The sequence below is a fragment of the Trichosurus vulpecula genome, chromosome 9 (assembly GCF_011100635.1).
Source record: "Trichosurus vulpecula isolate mTriVul1 chromosome 9, mTriVul1.pri, whole genome shotgun sequence".
Classification (NCBI taxonomy): Eukaryota; Metazoa; Chordata; class Mammalia; order Diprotodontia; family Phalangeridae; genus Trichosurus; species Trichosurus vulpecula.
In genome coordinates this window covers 7731631-7744747 of record NC_050581.1, presented here as the reverse complement: position 1 = coordinate 7744747, position 13117 = coordinate 7731631, and the positions used below count along the sequence as shown (strand labels likewise).

Genomic DNA, 13117 nt, shown 5'->3' with positions numbered 1-13117 from the left:
AAGGAAGATCCCTGGCTTTCCTCCCACCAGACAGAGCTGGGTCGATTCCCAGACGTTGTCACCCACAAGCAGCATTTATACATTTAAATAACTCACGTGGGGGCATAAATATCTTACATAGATAATGACACGCCTAGAGTTTGAGTCCTGAAATCTTCAATGTCATTTCCATGAGGTTCAAGATTGACATTCTGTTTGGCAGGCAGCACTAAACCAGCAGACTCTTCCCAAGCGGCATCTCATTTGAAAGCAAAGTAGGGCAAAAGAGATGCTGCTTTTGGTTACCAGTGTGAATTGTTTTTCAGGTTTAAACATCTGTTTTTATTAGAAAGAAATGGAATGTAGCAGCTTACATATAACACACAAGGGCAGGGTCCACGAGTAGGCCAAAGGTTTTGTTGGGTGAACCACATGCATTTACATGGGTGCACTAGCGCCCAGTAGGAGGAGGCCACACGATCTCCATAAATGAAAGATGGGCCAACTCACAGCCCATCCCACTCCTTTCATTTTCTTGATTTTTCCTTCGAGCAAAGTGAAGTAACATACTATTTATTTAAAAAACTATGTGTTAAAAAGTAGAAGTCTAGGCAGTTATTTATTATTTTGTTACATTTGTTTTTCATTGCACAAATCCACAACGTCTATTTTTTTTTTACAAAGATACAAGGAATTTAAGAATTGACAATAAAATGATTATTCAAATAGTTTTAGGCACAGTTTAATAAAGCATAAACCAATTTTGTTATTTGATCTTCTGTATAATATGGTTTTGAACAAATTTGAAATGTGCTCACAGGCAAGGGGAGTGGAGGAAACAGATTTAGAACTCAACACTTATACAGAGGCATTTTTCCAAAGATTATACTCAGGGGCTGATTCCATAGCTGTTGTTCATGGAAAAGTAAATCAGTAAACAAACTATTATTGGGTCAAGTACATAGATCAGTGAGCACTCTACTAATTGTGCATATGACTAATTTTAGCCTTATTGGGTCACATACATAAACAAAAATACAATTAAAAAAAGACTGGTTAAAAAAATATTGGGTAAAAATTACCGGTCCCTTTCCCTAGCTGTCAAATAATTTAAATAATTTATTCTAGACATAAAAAAAAAGAAAATGAAAAAAGGATTTCTATCTATCTCAGAGAAGCCACATACTATTTTTAAACATGAAATTTTGGTCACTGATATATGAGTTTTACTTGAGAAGTAGTTGACATGTTTAAAACATAGTATGCCATGGATTTCTGCTCCCCCAATTATCAGCTGTGATTCATTCTTTTCCTCAGTGCAGTAAGGCATGTTTTGCAGACAATGCTTGTATAAAAATAAGTTCCAGCATTTTAAAGTATTTACAGGACAGAGCGTTGCTTAGGTGAGAAAAGCATGCCTAAGGAGTTGTGGCCTAGTGAAAAGACAGATACGGTGAGGCCCCAGCCTCTCAGGATATGGGGGACATGCAGATTTAAAATACAACCAGATAGGGCATGATATACCCTCCTCGGTTGCTCAGAGTGGAGCAGTGGGAAAGGCATGAGCAGCAAAGTGCTTCATGGCAGCCTTGATGCTCGTAACTCATTTGGATCTTTTCCATTATTTTTGCAATGGCTTCTAGAACACCTGTGAGGGTGAACTGTATAGGTTCTCCATCACGAGCCATAAAAACCCAGGTTTCCAAACAGTAATATAGTAGCCCTGCAACGATAGAGAGTAAAAATCGCCTCTGACCCACTGGCTGAGTGACTTTTACTCTCAATAATCCTTAGTGTGTTGCTGGGCTATTGTACCAAGGAGTACCAAATGTCTTTCACATTTTTTTTAAAGGAAGAACAAGTTTGGATTTGATTATCTGCATTCTGGGACCAGAACCAGAACCAGAACCTGAACCATAACATCTACTGGCAAGTAATCTCTTCAATTTCTATGAAAAATCTCTATAATTGACCTTAAGTCGAGAACCAGCTACTCAGTTTAATCTGAGTACATCTGTCAAGGTCTCTTATTTCCAAGGGGAAAAAAGAGATTTATTTAAATCGATCTGTTTATGATACAGGGGCAGTACGGTAAAATGTACTGAGTGCTGGGCTTGGAGTCAGTAAGACCTCCAGTCAAGTCCTATCCCTGATACTTACTAGTTGTGTGATCCTGGGCAAGTCATTTAGCTAGATGCTCCTCCGGCAGCTTCCTAGGAATCTTCTCCTAAGGGCTGTGGCCTGTGTCAGTGGAAAGAATCCCTGCAGGAGGAGATCCCCGTAAAATCCTTCTCTCACTTGCGTATAGCAGTATGCAGAGCGCTGCTCTCTCTCTCTCTCTCTCTCTCTCTCTCTCTCTCTGAATACTATAGCATTTTTTGTTTTTGCTTCTATGGACTCTTTTTTAAAAGAGAGACAGATAGATAATGAACTGAAAGCCCAACTATTATTTAAAACGATTTGATTCAAAAACCTCTATGAAAAGAAGGCAAGTAGAAAATTGGGCACTACTGACCACTGGCATTTTTTTGAATGAATTAAATTTTTGTTTTCCCACAAAAATATAAAAAGAGTAGTTATTCTTATGAGATTTGGAATTTAGTTGATAGTTGTCTGGGAGTTGCTCTGCATTCTGAGGGTCAGGAAAATAGTTTCTTTCTCTCCCTCTCAGTATGTGCCTGAACTCATGTGTATATTTTTGATCTCCAATTCCAGCTGTTTGACTTGGACTTCTCTCTGGTTTACCAACTCTCGGAGTCTCCGAATTTCTTCTTGTTGTCGATAAAACATGTGCAGCAGCTGGAATACAACAGACAGGTTAATCTGGTGACTATGGTTGGGGTACAAAAACTGAGGAGTAGGTATGCCAGGCAGCAGAACAGTAGGTAAGCACTGGGGATGGGGGAAATGCTAGCTTTTACTGAAATGTTTTATTCATATTTCCTGTCCCTACCCCCACTGCCACCCCTGATTTTTTTTAAGTGGTTGTGTTAACATGACTTGGATCTAAAGGAACATTTTAATGATATATAGCTATTTCATTGCTGAATTCCACTTCTTCAGTTACTGAGCCACAAAGGACTGAGTTTTGTCAATACCTGGTTTCCCTTCCAGTGGGTGGACAGACCAACTGCCACTGTCTGTAGAAAGGTTTGGAGTGATGGCATAGGGGCAGGGGCTGTAGATAGAGGATCTGGAATAGTTTATTGATCAACCCTTTGAGTGAACCCGCATCTGCCTGCTTCTTTGCATTGTTGGTGCATTGGGGAGTGAGGGATTGGGCAAAGGAGAAAGGGAGAAGAAAAGAAAGGGACGATAAGATATGGTTTGAAAGGTCTTTCCAAAGAAATTTATTGTCACTTATGGAAGGAAAGTGAAGGAAAAGAGCTGCAAATCCTCCAAAGATCGTACTCTTTCCAAGGGAACCATTCTAGAAGCCATTATAAATATTTGGCTTATTGAACCTTGATTTTATAAATTGCAAGTGTATCTTGAGTAACCTATGGTTATAGCAAACAATAAGAACTAGGGGCCAAAGGTAAGGAAACCTGAGTATTTGAAATATAAGCAGGTGCCAGAAGGTTTTAAACAAAATTACATAAACACTGGTAATCAATAAACTGGGGTTTCTGGCTTCCATTTCTGAAAGTGGCATGGATATAATGCTGGGTCTTAGTTTTACCATCTGTATAATGGGATTAAAATGCCTGTGATTCATTGAGCTGTTGGGAGGTCTAATTTTTTCAAAGCATTTGTAAAATTTTTCAAAGCATCTGTACTACCATATATGCCTCTGACCTTCACATTCTCTTTCCTTCTACCTCTTCCTCTAGTTTTTTTCTTTCACCTTCTTCCCAAGCCACGTGTTGTCTCTCATCTTTTTTCACTTTTCTTCTTCCTTTCCTTCTCTCCCTTTTCCCTCCTTATTCCCTTGCCTATATCTGGACCTCACAAACATAATGCTTTATGCCTCTCTAGAGCTGATCCCTATCTTAGGCATCCAGAGAAGCCCATTCCCAATGATCAGTTTTCATACGATCTTACCTCGTTTTCTGTTTTTGGTGGAGGACATTCAAATGGATCAAAGCCATTTGAAAGCCAAGATTTCCTGTCTTGATCCATTCCTTTTCTTGATCCTCTCTCATCCTGGAACCTGTATGGCTTCTTGGCATCTTCAAACGCTGTTTTCTTTTCTATCCTGTCTTGATGTCTATTTGATTCCAGAGGTATAGAATTGGATAGTGTCCTTTCAGGAAACTGTCGTTGAGAGTTTGCAAGTTCAGACCCTGGTCTCAGAGATACCAGCAATGGCCCTATGAGACAAACAAAGTGAAGTGAACACACCATTCCCACATCTTCACGACACATAGAGGCAGGAAGGAAGCAAGCTTCAAGGGTTTAAAGCAGCGATGTCAAACTCAAACAGAAATCCATACCTAAGGATTCACGTGTTTTTTTGTTTTTTGTTTTTCGGGTTTTTTTTTGGAGGGGGGGGAAGGCAGGGCAATTGGGGTTAAGTGACTTGCCCAATAAGTGTGTCAAGTGTCTGAGGCCGCATTTGAACTCAGGTCCTCCTGACTCCAGGGACAGCGCTCTACTCACTGCGCCACCTCGCTGCCCCATACCTAAGGATTCATACATGCTGCATGCCGACTTAGTTTTAAAATGCGATATCATCTATCTAAATTGTACTTTTATTTATTTTGTTAAATATTTCCCAGTTACGTTTTCATCTGGTTCCAGCCGCACTCAGGAGTGCTGTGGGCCTCGAGGCATGCTGGGTGTTTGATACTTCTGATTAAGAGGAATGACACAATCTATGCCGCTGTTTCCAAAGAGCAGCCTGTTAGTGGGCTCCCAAATGCCTAGATGGGCTTTGTTTGTGTCAGGGTGGGATTCCCACTCAGCAGAGGGAGAGAAGAAAGAAATGCTGAGAGATGTTATCACCGAACACTCACTAAGAACATTGGCCATGGGCAGACAACCATACAACTGCTGCAAAGACCTTTGATGAAGAGGGGATTTTATATTAACAAATAGGAATGGACAGTGGAACAAATGTTGGACTTGGAGTCTGAGTTTATCCTCTAGTTCCATTACTTACTAGCTGTGTGCCTATGAGTACATGGCTTTGGACCAGGATGTGTTCATCATCTTATTATGTTTCTGGATCCCTCTCACATTCAAGCTATGTACCCAATTTTCCAGAAGTGATGCTGATGATGATACTTGGCTTTTTACCAAAAAGGTACAAAATGAACTAAATGTTTCCTTTACAAGGACTCTATGAGTTCTAAACACATTTAAAACAAAATCTTTTATTATTAGTTCAATTAAGACAACAGAGATATGACCCTTTAGATCCAATGACTAGATCAGTGGTCTCCAAACTTTTTGGATTGCACAGAAAACATTTTTTGGAGCCTACATCACCGACAGGTGCATGTTTACTTACTTATAAATAACTAAATAACTATGGTTGAGATTCCTAAGTTCTTCACACACTATTGTATGTACATGTATTACTGTATTATTATGTATGTTATTTATTTTATATTATAATATATTACTTATTATATGATAATCATATAATTATTATAATCGTATGATATATGTGAAATATAGCAATGTTTTAATATATTATGTATTATTTATTATATATTAAAAACTGAAAGTATGAAATAAAGATGAAATAATATTTTATTCCAGAGTCAACAGGGATCTACTAGAGTTTATTGAGTAGGGGAATGATATGGCCAGATTTTAGGAACTGACTTTGACAGTTGTGTGTAAGATGGATTGAAGAGGGGAGAGCTGAGACAGGAAGACCAATTAGGGTGTTATTGCATTGGTACAGGAAAGAGGTGACAGGACCTTAACTACAGAGGGGTGGCTACGTGAGAGGAGAGAAGGAGGACAGATGTGAGAGATGTGGTGGTGGAAATGACGAGATTGGCAGCTTATTAAATACGTGGGGTGAGGGAGAATGAGGCAATCAAGACGGCACCAAGTTTGTGAACTTGGATTACAGGAAGAATTTTCTATATAGAGAAATTTAGAAGATTTAGGTTTTGGGGAAAAGATAATGTAATTTTTTGGATGTGGACTATGTGAAAATTTGTTTTGGTTGATTATGCATATTTGTTATAAGGATTTTCTTTTTCTTTTTTTATATTGGAGTATGGGAAAGAGAGAAATGTTTGTTAGTTGAAAAATGAAATTAAAAAGAAAACAATCCTTTTTGTTTGGAAAAAACCACAAAAGATAATGTAATAAATTCTTCAAAGAAGATCACAACCCACTCAAAAAGGGAAGGGAAGTGGGGCTCATCACAACCCATCTGAAAATGGCGTAGGTATCAGATAGGTTGCAGAATCCACCCTCAAAGTCATCTGTCACAGCCACAAAGTAATCTGAGCAAAAGAGAGTAGGTATGTTGTGCCACTAGGTGGCATAGTGGATAGAGTGCAGAGCCTGGAATCTGGAAGGCTCATCTTCCTGAGTTCAAGTTTAGCCTCAGACACTTACTTAGCTGTGTGACCCTGGGCAAGTCACTTAACCTTTTTTTGTCCCATTTCCTAATTTGTAAAATGAACTGGAGAGGAAGGAAATGGCAAACCATCCCAGTATCTTTGCCATGAAAACCTCAAATAGGGTCACAAAGAGTTGAACACAATTAAAATGACTAAACAACAGGAAATGTTTGGGAAATGCTGAGGAAAAGAAAAATGCTTCATGCCAGCCTTGGATCCAACCGTTCACTGGGCCTTGATTAAAGGCGTCATATTTCACAATATTGTTGAACTGAAGCCACAGGAGGCCAACTGAATGATTTTTATTGTTGCACCAGAAGGCAAATACCTATCTCTGAAATCCTGACCTTTATTCATTCCATTCAGCCACTCCTGTGCTGTCAGAGCTGGCTGGACTCCAGCTGTCAAGGGGTAGATGTCTTCTTGGTAGGATTCCGACTACAAAAACAAACAAAAAGAGGTAATGTGGTCAAGGCCATGAAAACCTAAAGAAGCTGCTGCTGCCAACAGACACTATATGTAGCCTAAGGAGGACTTTCATTTTTCAGGCATACAATTTGGTATGGTTAGACCAATTTTTTAATGTTCATGTTCTCTAACACATGCATTCTAATTTAGACTTAAATCAACCATGCTATGATAGGCCATCATTCAATCCTGATGTTTCACCTTACATGTAGAAAATTGACAGCAATAACAAAATATGAGAACATACAATGTTGGAAGGGTTGTGGAAAGGGATATATACTCATGCATTGTTGGTGGAACTGTGAATTGTTACAACCAATTTGGAAAGCAATTTGGAATTATTCAAATGAAGTGACTAAAATGTCTATACCCTTTGACCCAAGGATTCTACTGTTAGGCATATACACAAATGAGATCATTAATTAAAAGTTCTCATATACCCAAATATTTATAGCAGCACTTGGACCTCAGTTTCATCATCTGGGGAGTGACCCAGATAGCTTCTGAAGTTTTGGAGCTGGAATGCTCCAAATCTATGATCCTATTAATAAATTGGTTTCCAGAGAAGAAATTATGGGAACCTTGTGGGGAATTGACCCCATCTTAGAATTTGTGACAGAGGAAAAGAATGCCAGGCATAGTCTAATGTTCATCTTAGACTTCTGGAGAACAGATTTCAAAGGTTTCAGAAAAAAGTATAGCTAAGATGCAGTGGCCTAAGACTCTAGAGAATAAATCAGTGCATCAGTGTTCTGAAGCTTTCAAGATAATTCTGAAGACATAGAGAATTCCAATGAGGAAGAAGGGGAAGGAGAAGGTTTTTAGGGAGAAGAACATCTGTGCAAAGATGACCCATCAACCAAGTTAGATTTTAAAAGATGTTCAAAGGATGGCAGCAAGGGCAGGTTAAAAAACCATGAATTTCAAAACTTGGCAAGTGCTTTTAAAACATTCTCAGGAGTCCTTAAACTCAGACTGGTTTGAAACTGGTGAAGGATAACAGAAAGGGTTAGGTAAATTTTTAACATATGGGGAAAAAAGGAAAATAAAAAAGGGATAAGAATGCTGTGCAAGGGGAATGGGATGACAAAAAGTGATGGCGCAAAGGTGGAGCAGCTTCTCTGTTCTCTGCCAAGGAAAAGAATTTTTTTTTAATTGAAAAGAGACTTGATACTAAAGACAAATAGAAATTTTAAAAGGTTAATAATGAGTTGACACTCAAGATAATCAGGACAGGATGAGAGCACCAAGTGACCCTTGATAAGGTCAAATCACTAGGCCAAGGTGAACAACAAACAAAAGTTCTAAAAGGATCTTGGTAATTGCTGCCAGTGACCTTTGAATGGAGAATGGTGCCATGGAGATTGGACAGGAGAAGGGCAAGTGCTGTCCTGAATTTTGAAAAGAAAATGAAAGTGCAATCTGAAAACTACAGGGAAGTGAACTTAGCTTTAATTCCTTGAAAAAATTTAAAATTCTATTAATTTTTTGATGAATATATGTGATAATTAATGACCATTCAGAAAAGGACGCAGTGAACACAAAGGTCCACAATGGTTTCATTAAGAACAGTCCACGCCATTTAAAAGAACACATAGAAGAAAACAGAAGGAGATTCAGAGGGAGATACGAACAAATGAGACGGCTTTGAAATCAATGTTTTCTACCTGCATACTCGTAGCGAGGTACAGATTGAGATTTTTTTTGACATATCCAATGTCAGAATTTGTTTGGATTATATATATCTGTAAAAGTTTTTTTCTTTGTTTTTTTCAAATGGGGCGGGGAGGAAGATGGGAGGGAGAAAAGATGGATTTTCATTAATTAAAAAATTTAATAAAGAAACTATTGAATTTATTATACACTTCAAAACAGAAAGTAAGGAAGATGCAATGGAGATTCAGCTTCATGTGAAATCCCCTTTTTCTTTTCTTTGTATGCAGACGTGTTCATGTTTATTAATGTTTGTCAAATTTAGATAAAAAACACACCAAAGGGTATAGTTTATGCCAGACACACCCCCCCTCCAGCTTCCCACCCCTGCTTTGGAATACTTTAGATCTCTCTTACTAGTTTTAGCCAAGAGTTTTGCAAATTGTTGTGGACAAGAAAGAGAGCTAAAGTACACTACAGTTATATGGATTTGGAACTGAATGACTGGGCCCAAAGAGTTATTATTAATGGGTTGAGGACAACTTGAAAGGAGGTGGCATGGAGGGCAACAAGGATTTGTCCTTGTGCCACTTGATATTTTCATCAATTACCTAGATAAGGGCAAACACATCATTCTTATCAAAATTTCAACTGACACAAAATTGGAAGGGACAATTAATTCTTTGGGTGATAGATTTGGAACCCAAAATGTAACAGGATAGAAGGTTGAGCCAACTCTAATGAGATGAAGTTTAATGGGAATAATGGTAATGTCTTAAACTTGGGTTCAAAAATCAACTTGGTAAGTACAAGATGAGGAGGTGTAACAACAATTCAGCTAGCAGCTGTTGCGAGGTGTAAGATCCAACAAGACCAGCAACAAGAGCTGCCAGCACAGGTTCTTTGGATCTGCTTTACTAAGGAAAGCAACATTAAGGGGTTAACAATTTCATTTTAATCCAACATACAAATATCATTCACTTAGTTCAGGAGGAAAAGCCAGCAACCTGAACTTCAGAGCAAATACAAACAAGTTACAAACATACACAATATAAACAGACCAGATCACACTTCATAGTTACCAAGAAAGCATCAACATCTGGGTTCACTAGCCAGGGAACTCTTAGAGCGGATGCCCAGAGTGTCCACATTAACACTCCTCCAGGAGGAGTAACAGCCCCCAAATAAACAACTCTGTTCTCTCTTTTTATACCATCCTTAGATGTCATCACTACCAGAACTTAGGTGCATACTATTGGCTCTGGTCTTAGCAATTCCCCTTAGGGCTCTGGGGGCTTCCTGCCTCTCTCAAACTAGCGCACTAGTTTGCTAACCAGTTTGGGGCTTTGGACCTAGTAAGATTCAACCAAAGACACTTAATTAATTTAGCATTCTAAAACAGTAAAAAAAAAGTCCCACCTTAATTACCAATATAGGAGGTATGAAAATAATAATTCCTTTGAAAAAGATCTTAGGGATGCCGGAAGGATGGAGGGGGTTTGGTGGGCTGTAAGCTTAACACAAGCCAGCAGTGTGGTATGATAGACAAAAAAGCTAAGACGGTCCTAGATATCATTAAGAAAAGTGTATTCAGAACAGTGGAGGTAATAGTCTTGCTGTACTCTATCCTGTTTGGGTTGCATCTGCCATAGTTTTGAGAGCTGCATTTTAGGAAGGACATGGAAAAGCTGGAGAACATCCAAAGGAAGACAATCAGTATGGTAAAGGCTCTTGAAATCATGCTATTTAAGGATCTGGAAAGAATGAGAATACAGTTCATGTCAACGTAGAAGCAGAGGTTTATGGGCCATTCACTCTGATGGCATAGTTAGGTATGGTTAAGGGTTTCCATCAGTGGTGTGCTGTGGTTGACCTCTCTTCCCTATGATAGCTAAGTTATGGAAGCCACTTACCCGTCGAGGGACAATCATTGATATAGGCTCGATGAGACCTTTGGTTGTTATCAGTTTGTAGAATCTGAATATCTCACAGGAAGATACATCCAGACCTCTCTTTGGCATGATTCCTAATGGAAAGATCCAAAAGAAAGAAGAGATCATGGGAAATGACTAATACCTGAACAATAGTCCATGGGATCCTACAGGGACATAGCTCTCATGGGCAAGGTTTGTGTTCTAGCTACCTTTATATCCTTAGAAACTAGCACACTGCTTTGTTCGTGGGTGCTAAATAAATGTCTGTCAAACTGCTGTTGAGTTGCAATCAAATTGTATACTTCCTACTCAGTGAGTATGTACCTGAAAATTCAGTCAATGGCTTTTCTTCCTCTCCTTCTCCTACTCCCCTTGGGATACTATTTGCCATCTTTGTGAGGTAGGCCATGAACATGATTAGAGTATTCCCATTTTTCTGAAAATGGGGATAAAGAATCATGTACAGTTGAAGTGTACACCGAAGACATATCACCAAAAGTGGCAAACCGAACCCTGAGCATCCAACCACAGATCGTGCTTTGAGATCGAAAGTGTCTTAGGATAGGAGGCTGGAAAGACTCTTAGAAAAAGTGTGGCCTGGAGAACCAAAGTTTAACTTACACCTCTGCTCCTGACTCCTAGTCCATCGGTTAAATCATTGATTAGCTCATGAACTTCACTATTGTCCTTCACGTCAGTGTTTTTCAGACAAAGGAGAGAAAATAGCTTCTCTGCTAGGTTCGAGTCTAATATGTTTAAAAAGAGTTTAGGACCTCTAAAGAAGCAAAAGGTTTTCCAAAAAAGGAAAAGTCCTCTTTACCATCTCCGTTAATGGCACTGCCCTTCTTCTAGCCTTCCCATTCTGGAAACCTTGGTTTCATCTTTCATTCATTCCCTATCGAATTAGTCACCAAATTCTATCTTTTCTTGCTTCAAAGTGCCTTTAGTTTTACTCTTCCTCTCCATTTCCACTGCTACCTCACTAGTCTCGGCTTTTATCACCTTGCATAAGAATTATAGCAACAGTCTCTTAGCTGGTCTCCCTGACTTAATCTGTTCCTCCTTTTAATCCATCATTGCCTGAATCTTCTCTGGCTCACTATGGCCTGCTGCATCAAATACATGAACTCCTCTACCTGCTTTTCAAGGCCCTCCATTATCTGACTCCATCTGATATTTTTAAAGACCCATCACTTCACTTTCTCAATGGGAGTGAACTCTAATCCACTGATGCAGATCACAGCCCTTCCATGCCTCATTCATTTGTGGCTAATAAAAGTTCACTGCCTAGTGGCCAGCCTTAGAATGATAAGCTGTCTGAAGTTAGGTTGACAATGACAGATAGCCTACCACTAGTATACTCAAAGTCTTCTCAGCTCGGTTCAGACCTACTAGAATGTACCATCTGTGGATATAATCTTTAAGGATGCAAAGACACCACCATGACATGGCATAATGAAGTAGAACCTTACGGGAGCAACAATAATTTGTATAGAACATTCTAGTTTATGAAGCACTCATTATTAGATTTGGCCCTTTCGACAATCCTGTATGGGAAGACAAAGATTATTTCTACTTTAGAGAGAAGAAAAGTGAGGTTCAGGGAGAATAAATGTCTAGCCAGTAAGTGGCAGGTCCTCCTGACTCCAGGGCCAGGGCTCTATCCACTGCACCACCGTGCTGCCTCTTTTGTGTCTCCTTGCAAAGAAAAACTCCTCTCTTCAAGTAGGAACTATGCATAGAAGAAGAGGCTAGGGGAACTTTGATGGTAATCAGCTGCTTTCTCTCTCTTGATTCTTAAACCATTAGGATCCAGCTTCCAACCTCATCATTCCACAGAAACTGCTCTCTCCAAAGTTACAAATGATTTTTTGATGGCCGAATCTCTTCTCAATCCTCATTCTTCTAGACCTCTTTGCAGCCTTTGAAACTGTGGGCCACTCTCTTCTTGATGCTCTCTTCTCTCTAAGTTTTTGGAATACCATTCTTTTCTGGTTCTCCTACGTATCTGACCCCTCTTTATCAGACTCCTTTGCTGGAACCTCAGCCAGGTCATTTGCTCTAGCTGTTAAGTATCTCACAGAGCTCTTTCCTGGGTCTTTTCTCTTTACACTCCTTCACATAGTGATCTCATCAGCTCCCATGGATTTAATTACCTCTGTACTGATGATTCTCAAACCTACCTGTCCTTCTCTAACCTCTTTGCTGACCTCTTGCATCTCCACCGACCTTTCAGACATCTCAGACTGGATGTCCAGTAGACATTTTAAACTTGACTGGGTCCCAAATGGAACTTACTATCTTTCCCCTTAAGCCCTCCTCCCCTCCTAACTCCCCCACTACCATCAAGGGAAACACTCTCCTTAGTCCTTTAGGCTTATAATCTAAGTGTCCCTCAAATCCTCACTATCTCTTTTCCCCCCACCCCCGCCCCTTACCCAATTTGGTGCCAAGGCCTGTGGATTTCTTCTTTGCAACATTTCTCAAATATGCCTCTTTCTCTTCTGATATTGCCCCTACCCTGGTGCAGGCTCTCATCACCTCACACTT

At 39.5% G+C, this 13117-nt stretch overlaps 1 protein-coding gene across 1 annotated transcript in view; it reads right to left on the bottom strand.

Moving 5' to 3' along the window:
* Positions 1 to 2636: 2636 nt before the first annotated feature.
* Positions 2637 to 13117, bottom strand: part of CORO2A (coronin 2A) — a 51273-nt gene continuing 40792 nt past the window's right edge. Inside the window, exons 8-11 of the mRNA XM_036738574.1 lie at positions 10547 to 10659; positions 6860 to 6950; positions 4024 to 4292; positions 2637 to 2778 (exon numbers count right to left, since the gene is read on the bottom strand). Of these exons, the coding sequence (XP_036594469.1) occupies positions 2647 to 2778; positions 4024 to 4292; positions 6860 to 6950; positions 10547 to 10659 (605 nt within the window). The 3' untranslated portion in view covers positions 2637 to 2646. The remainder of the gene's footprint in view (positions 2779 to 4023; positions 4293 to 6859; positions 6951 to 10546; positions 10660 to 13117) is intronic.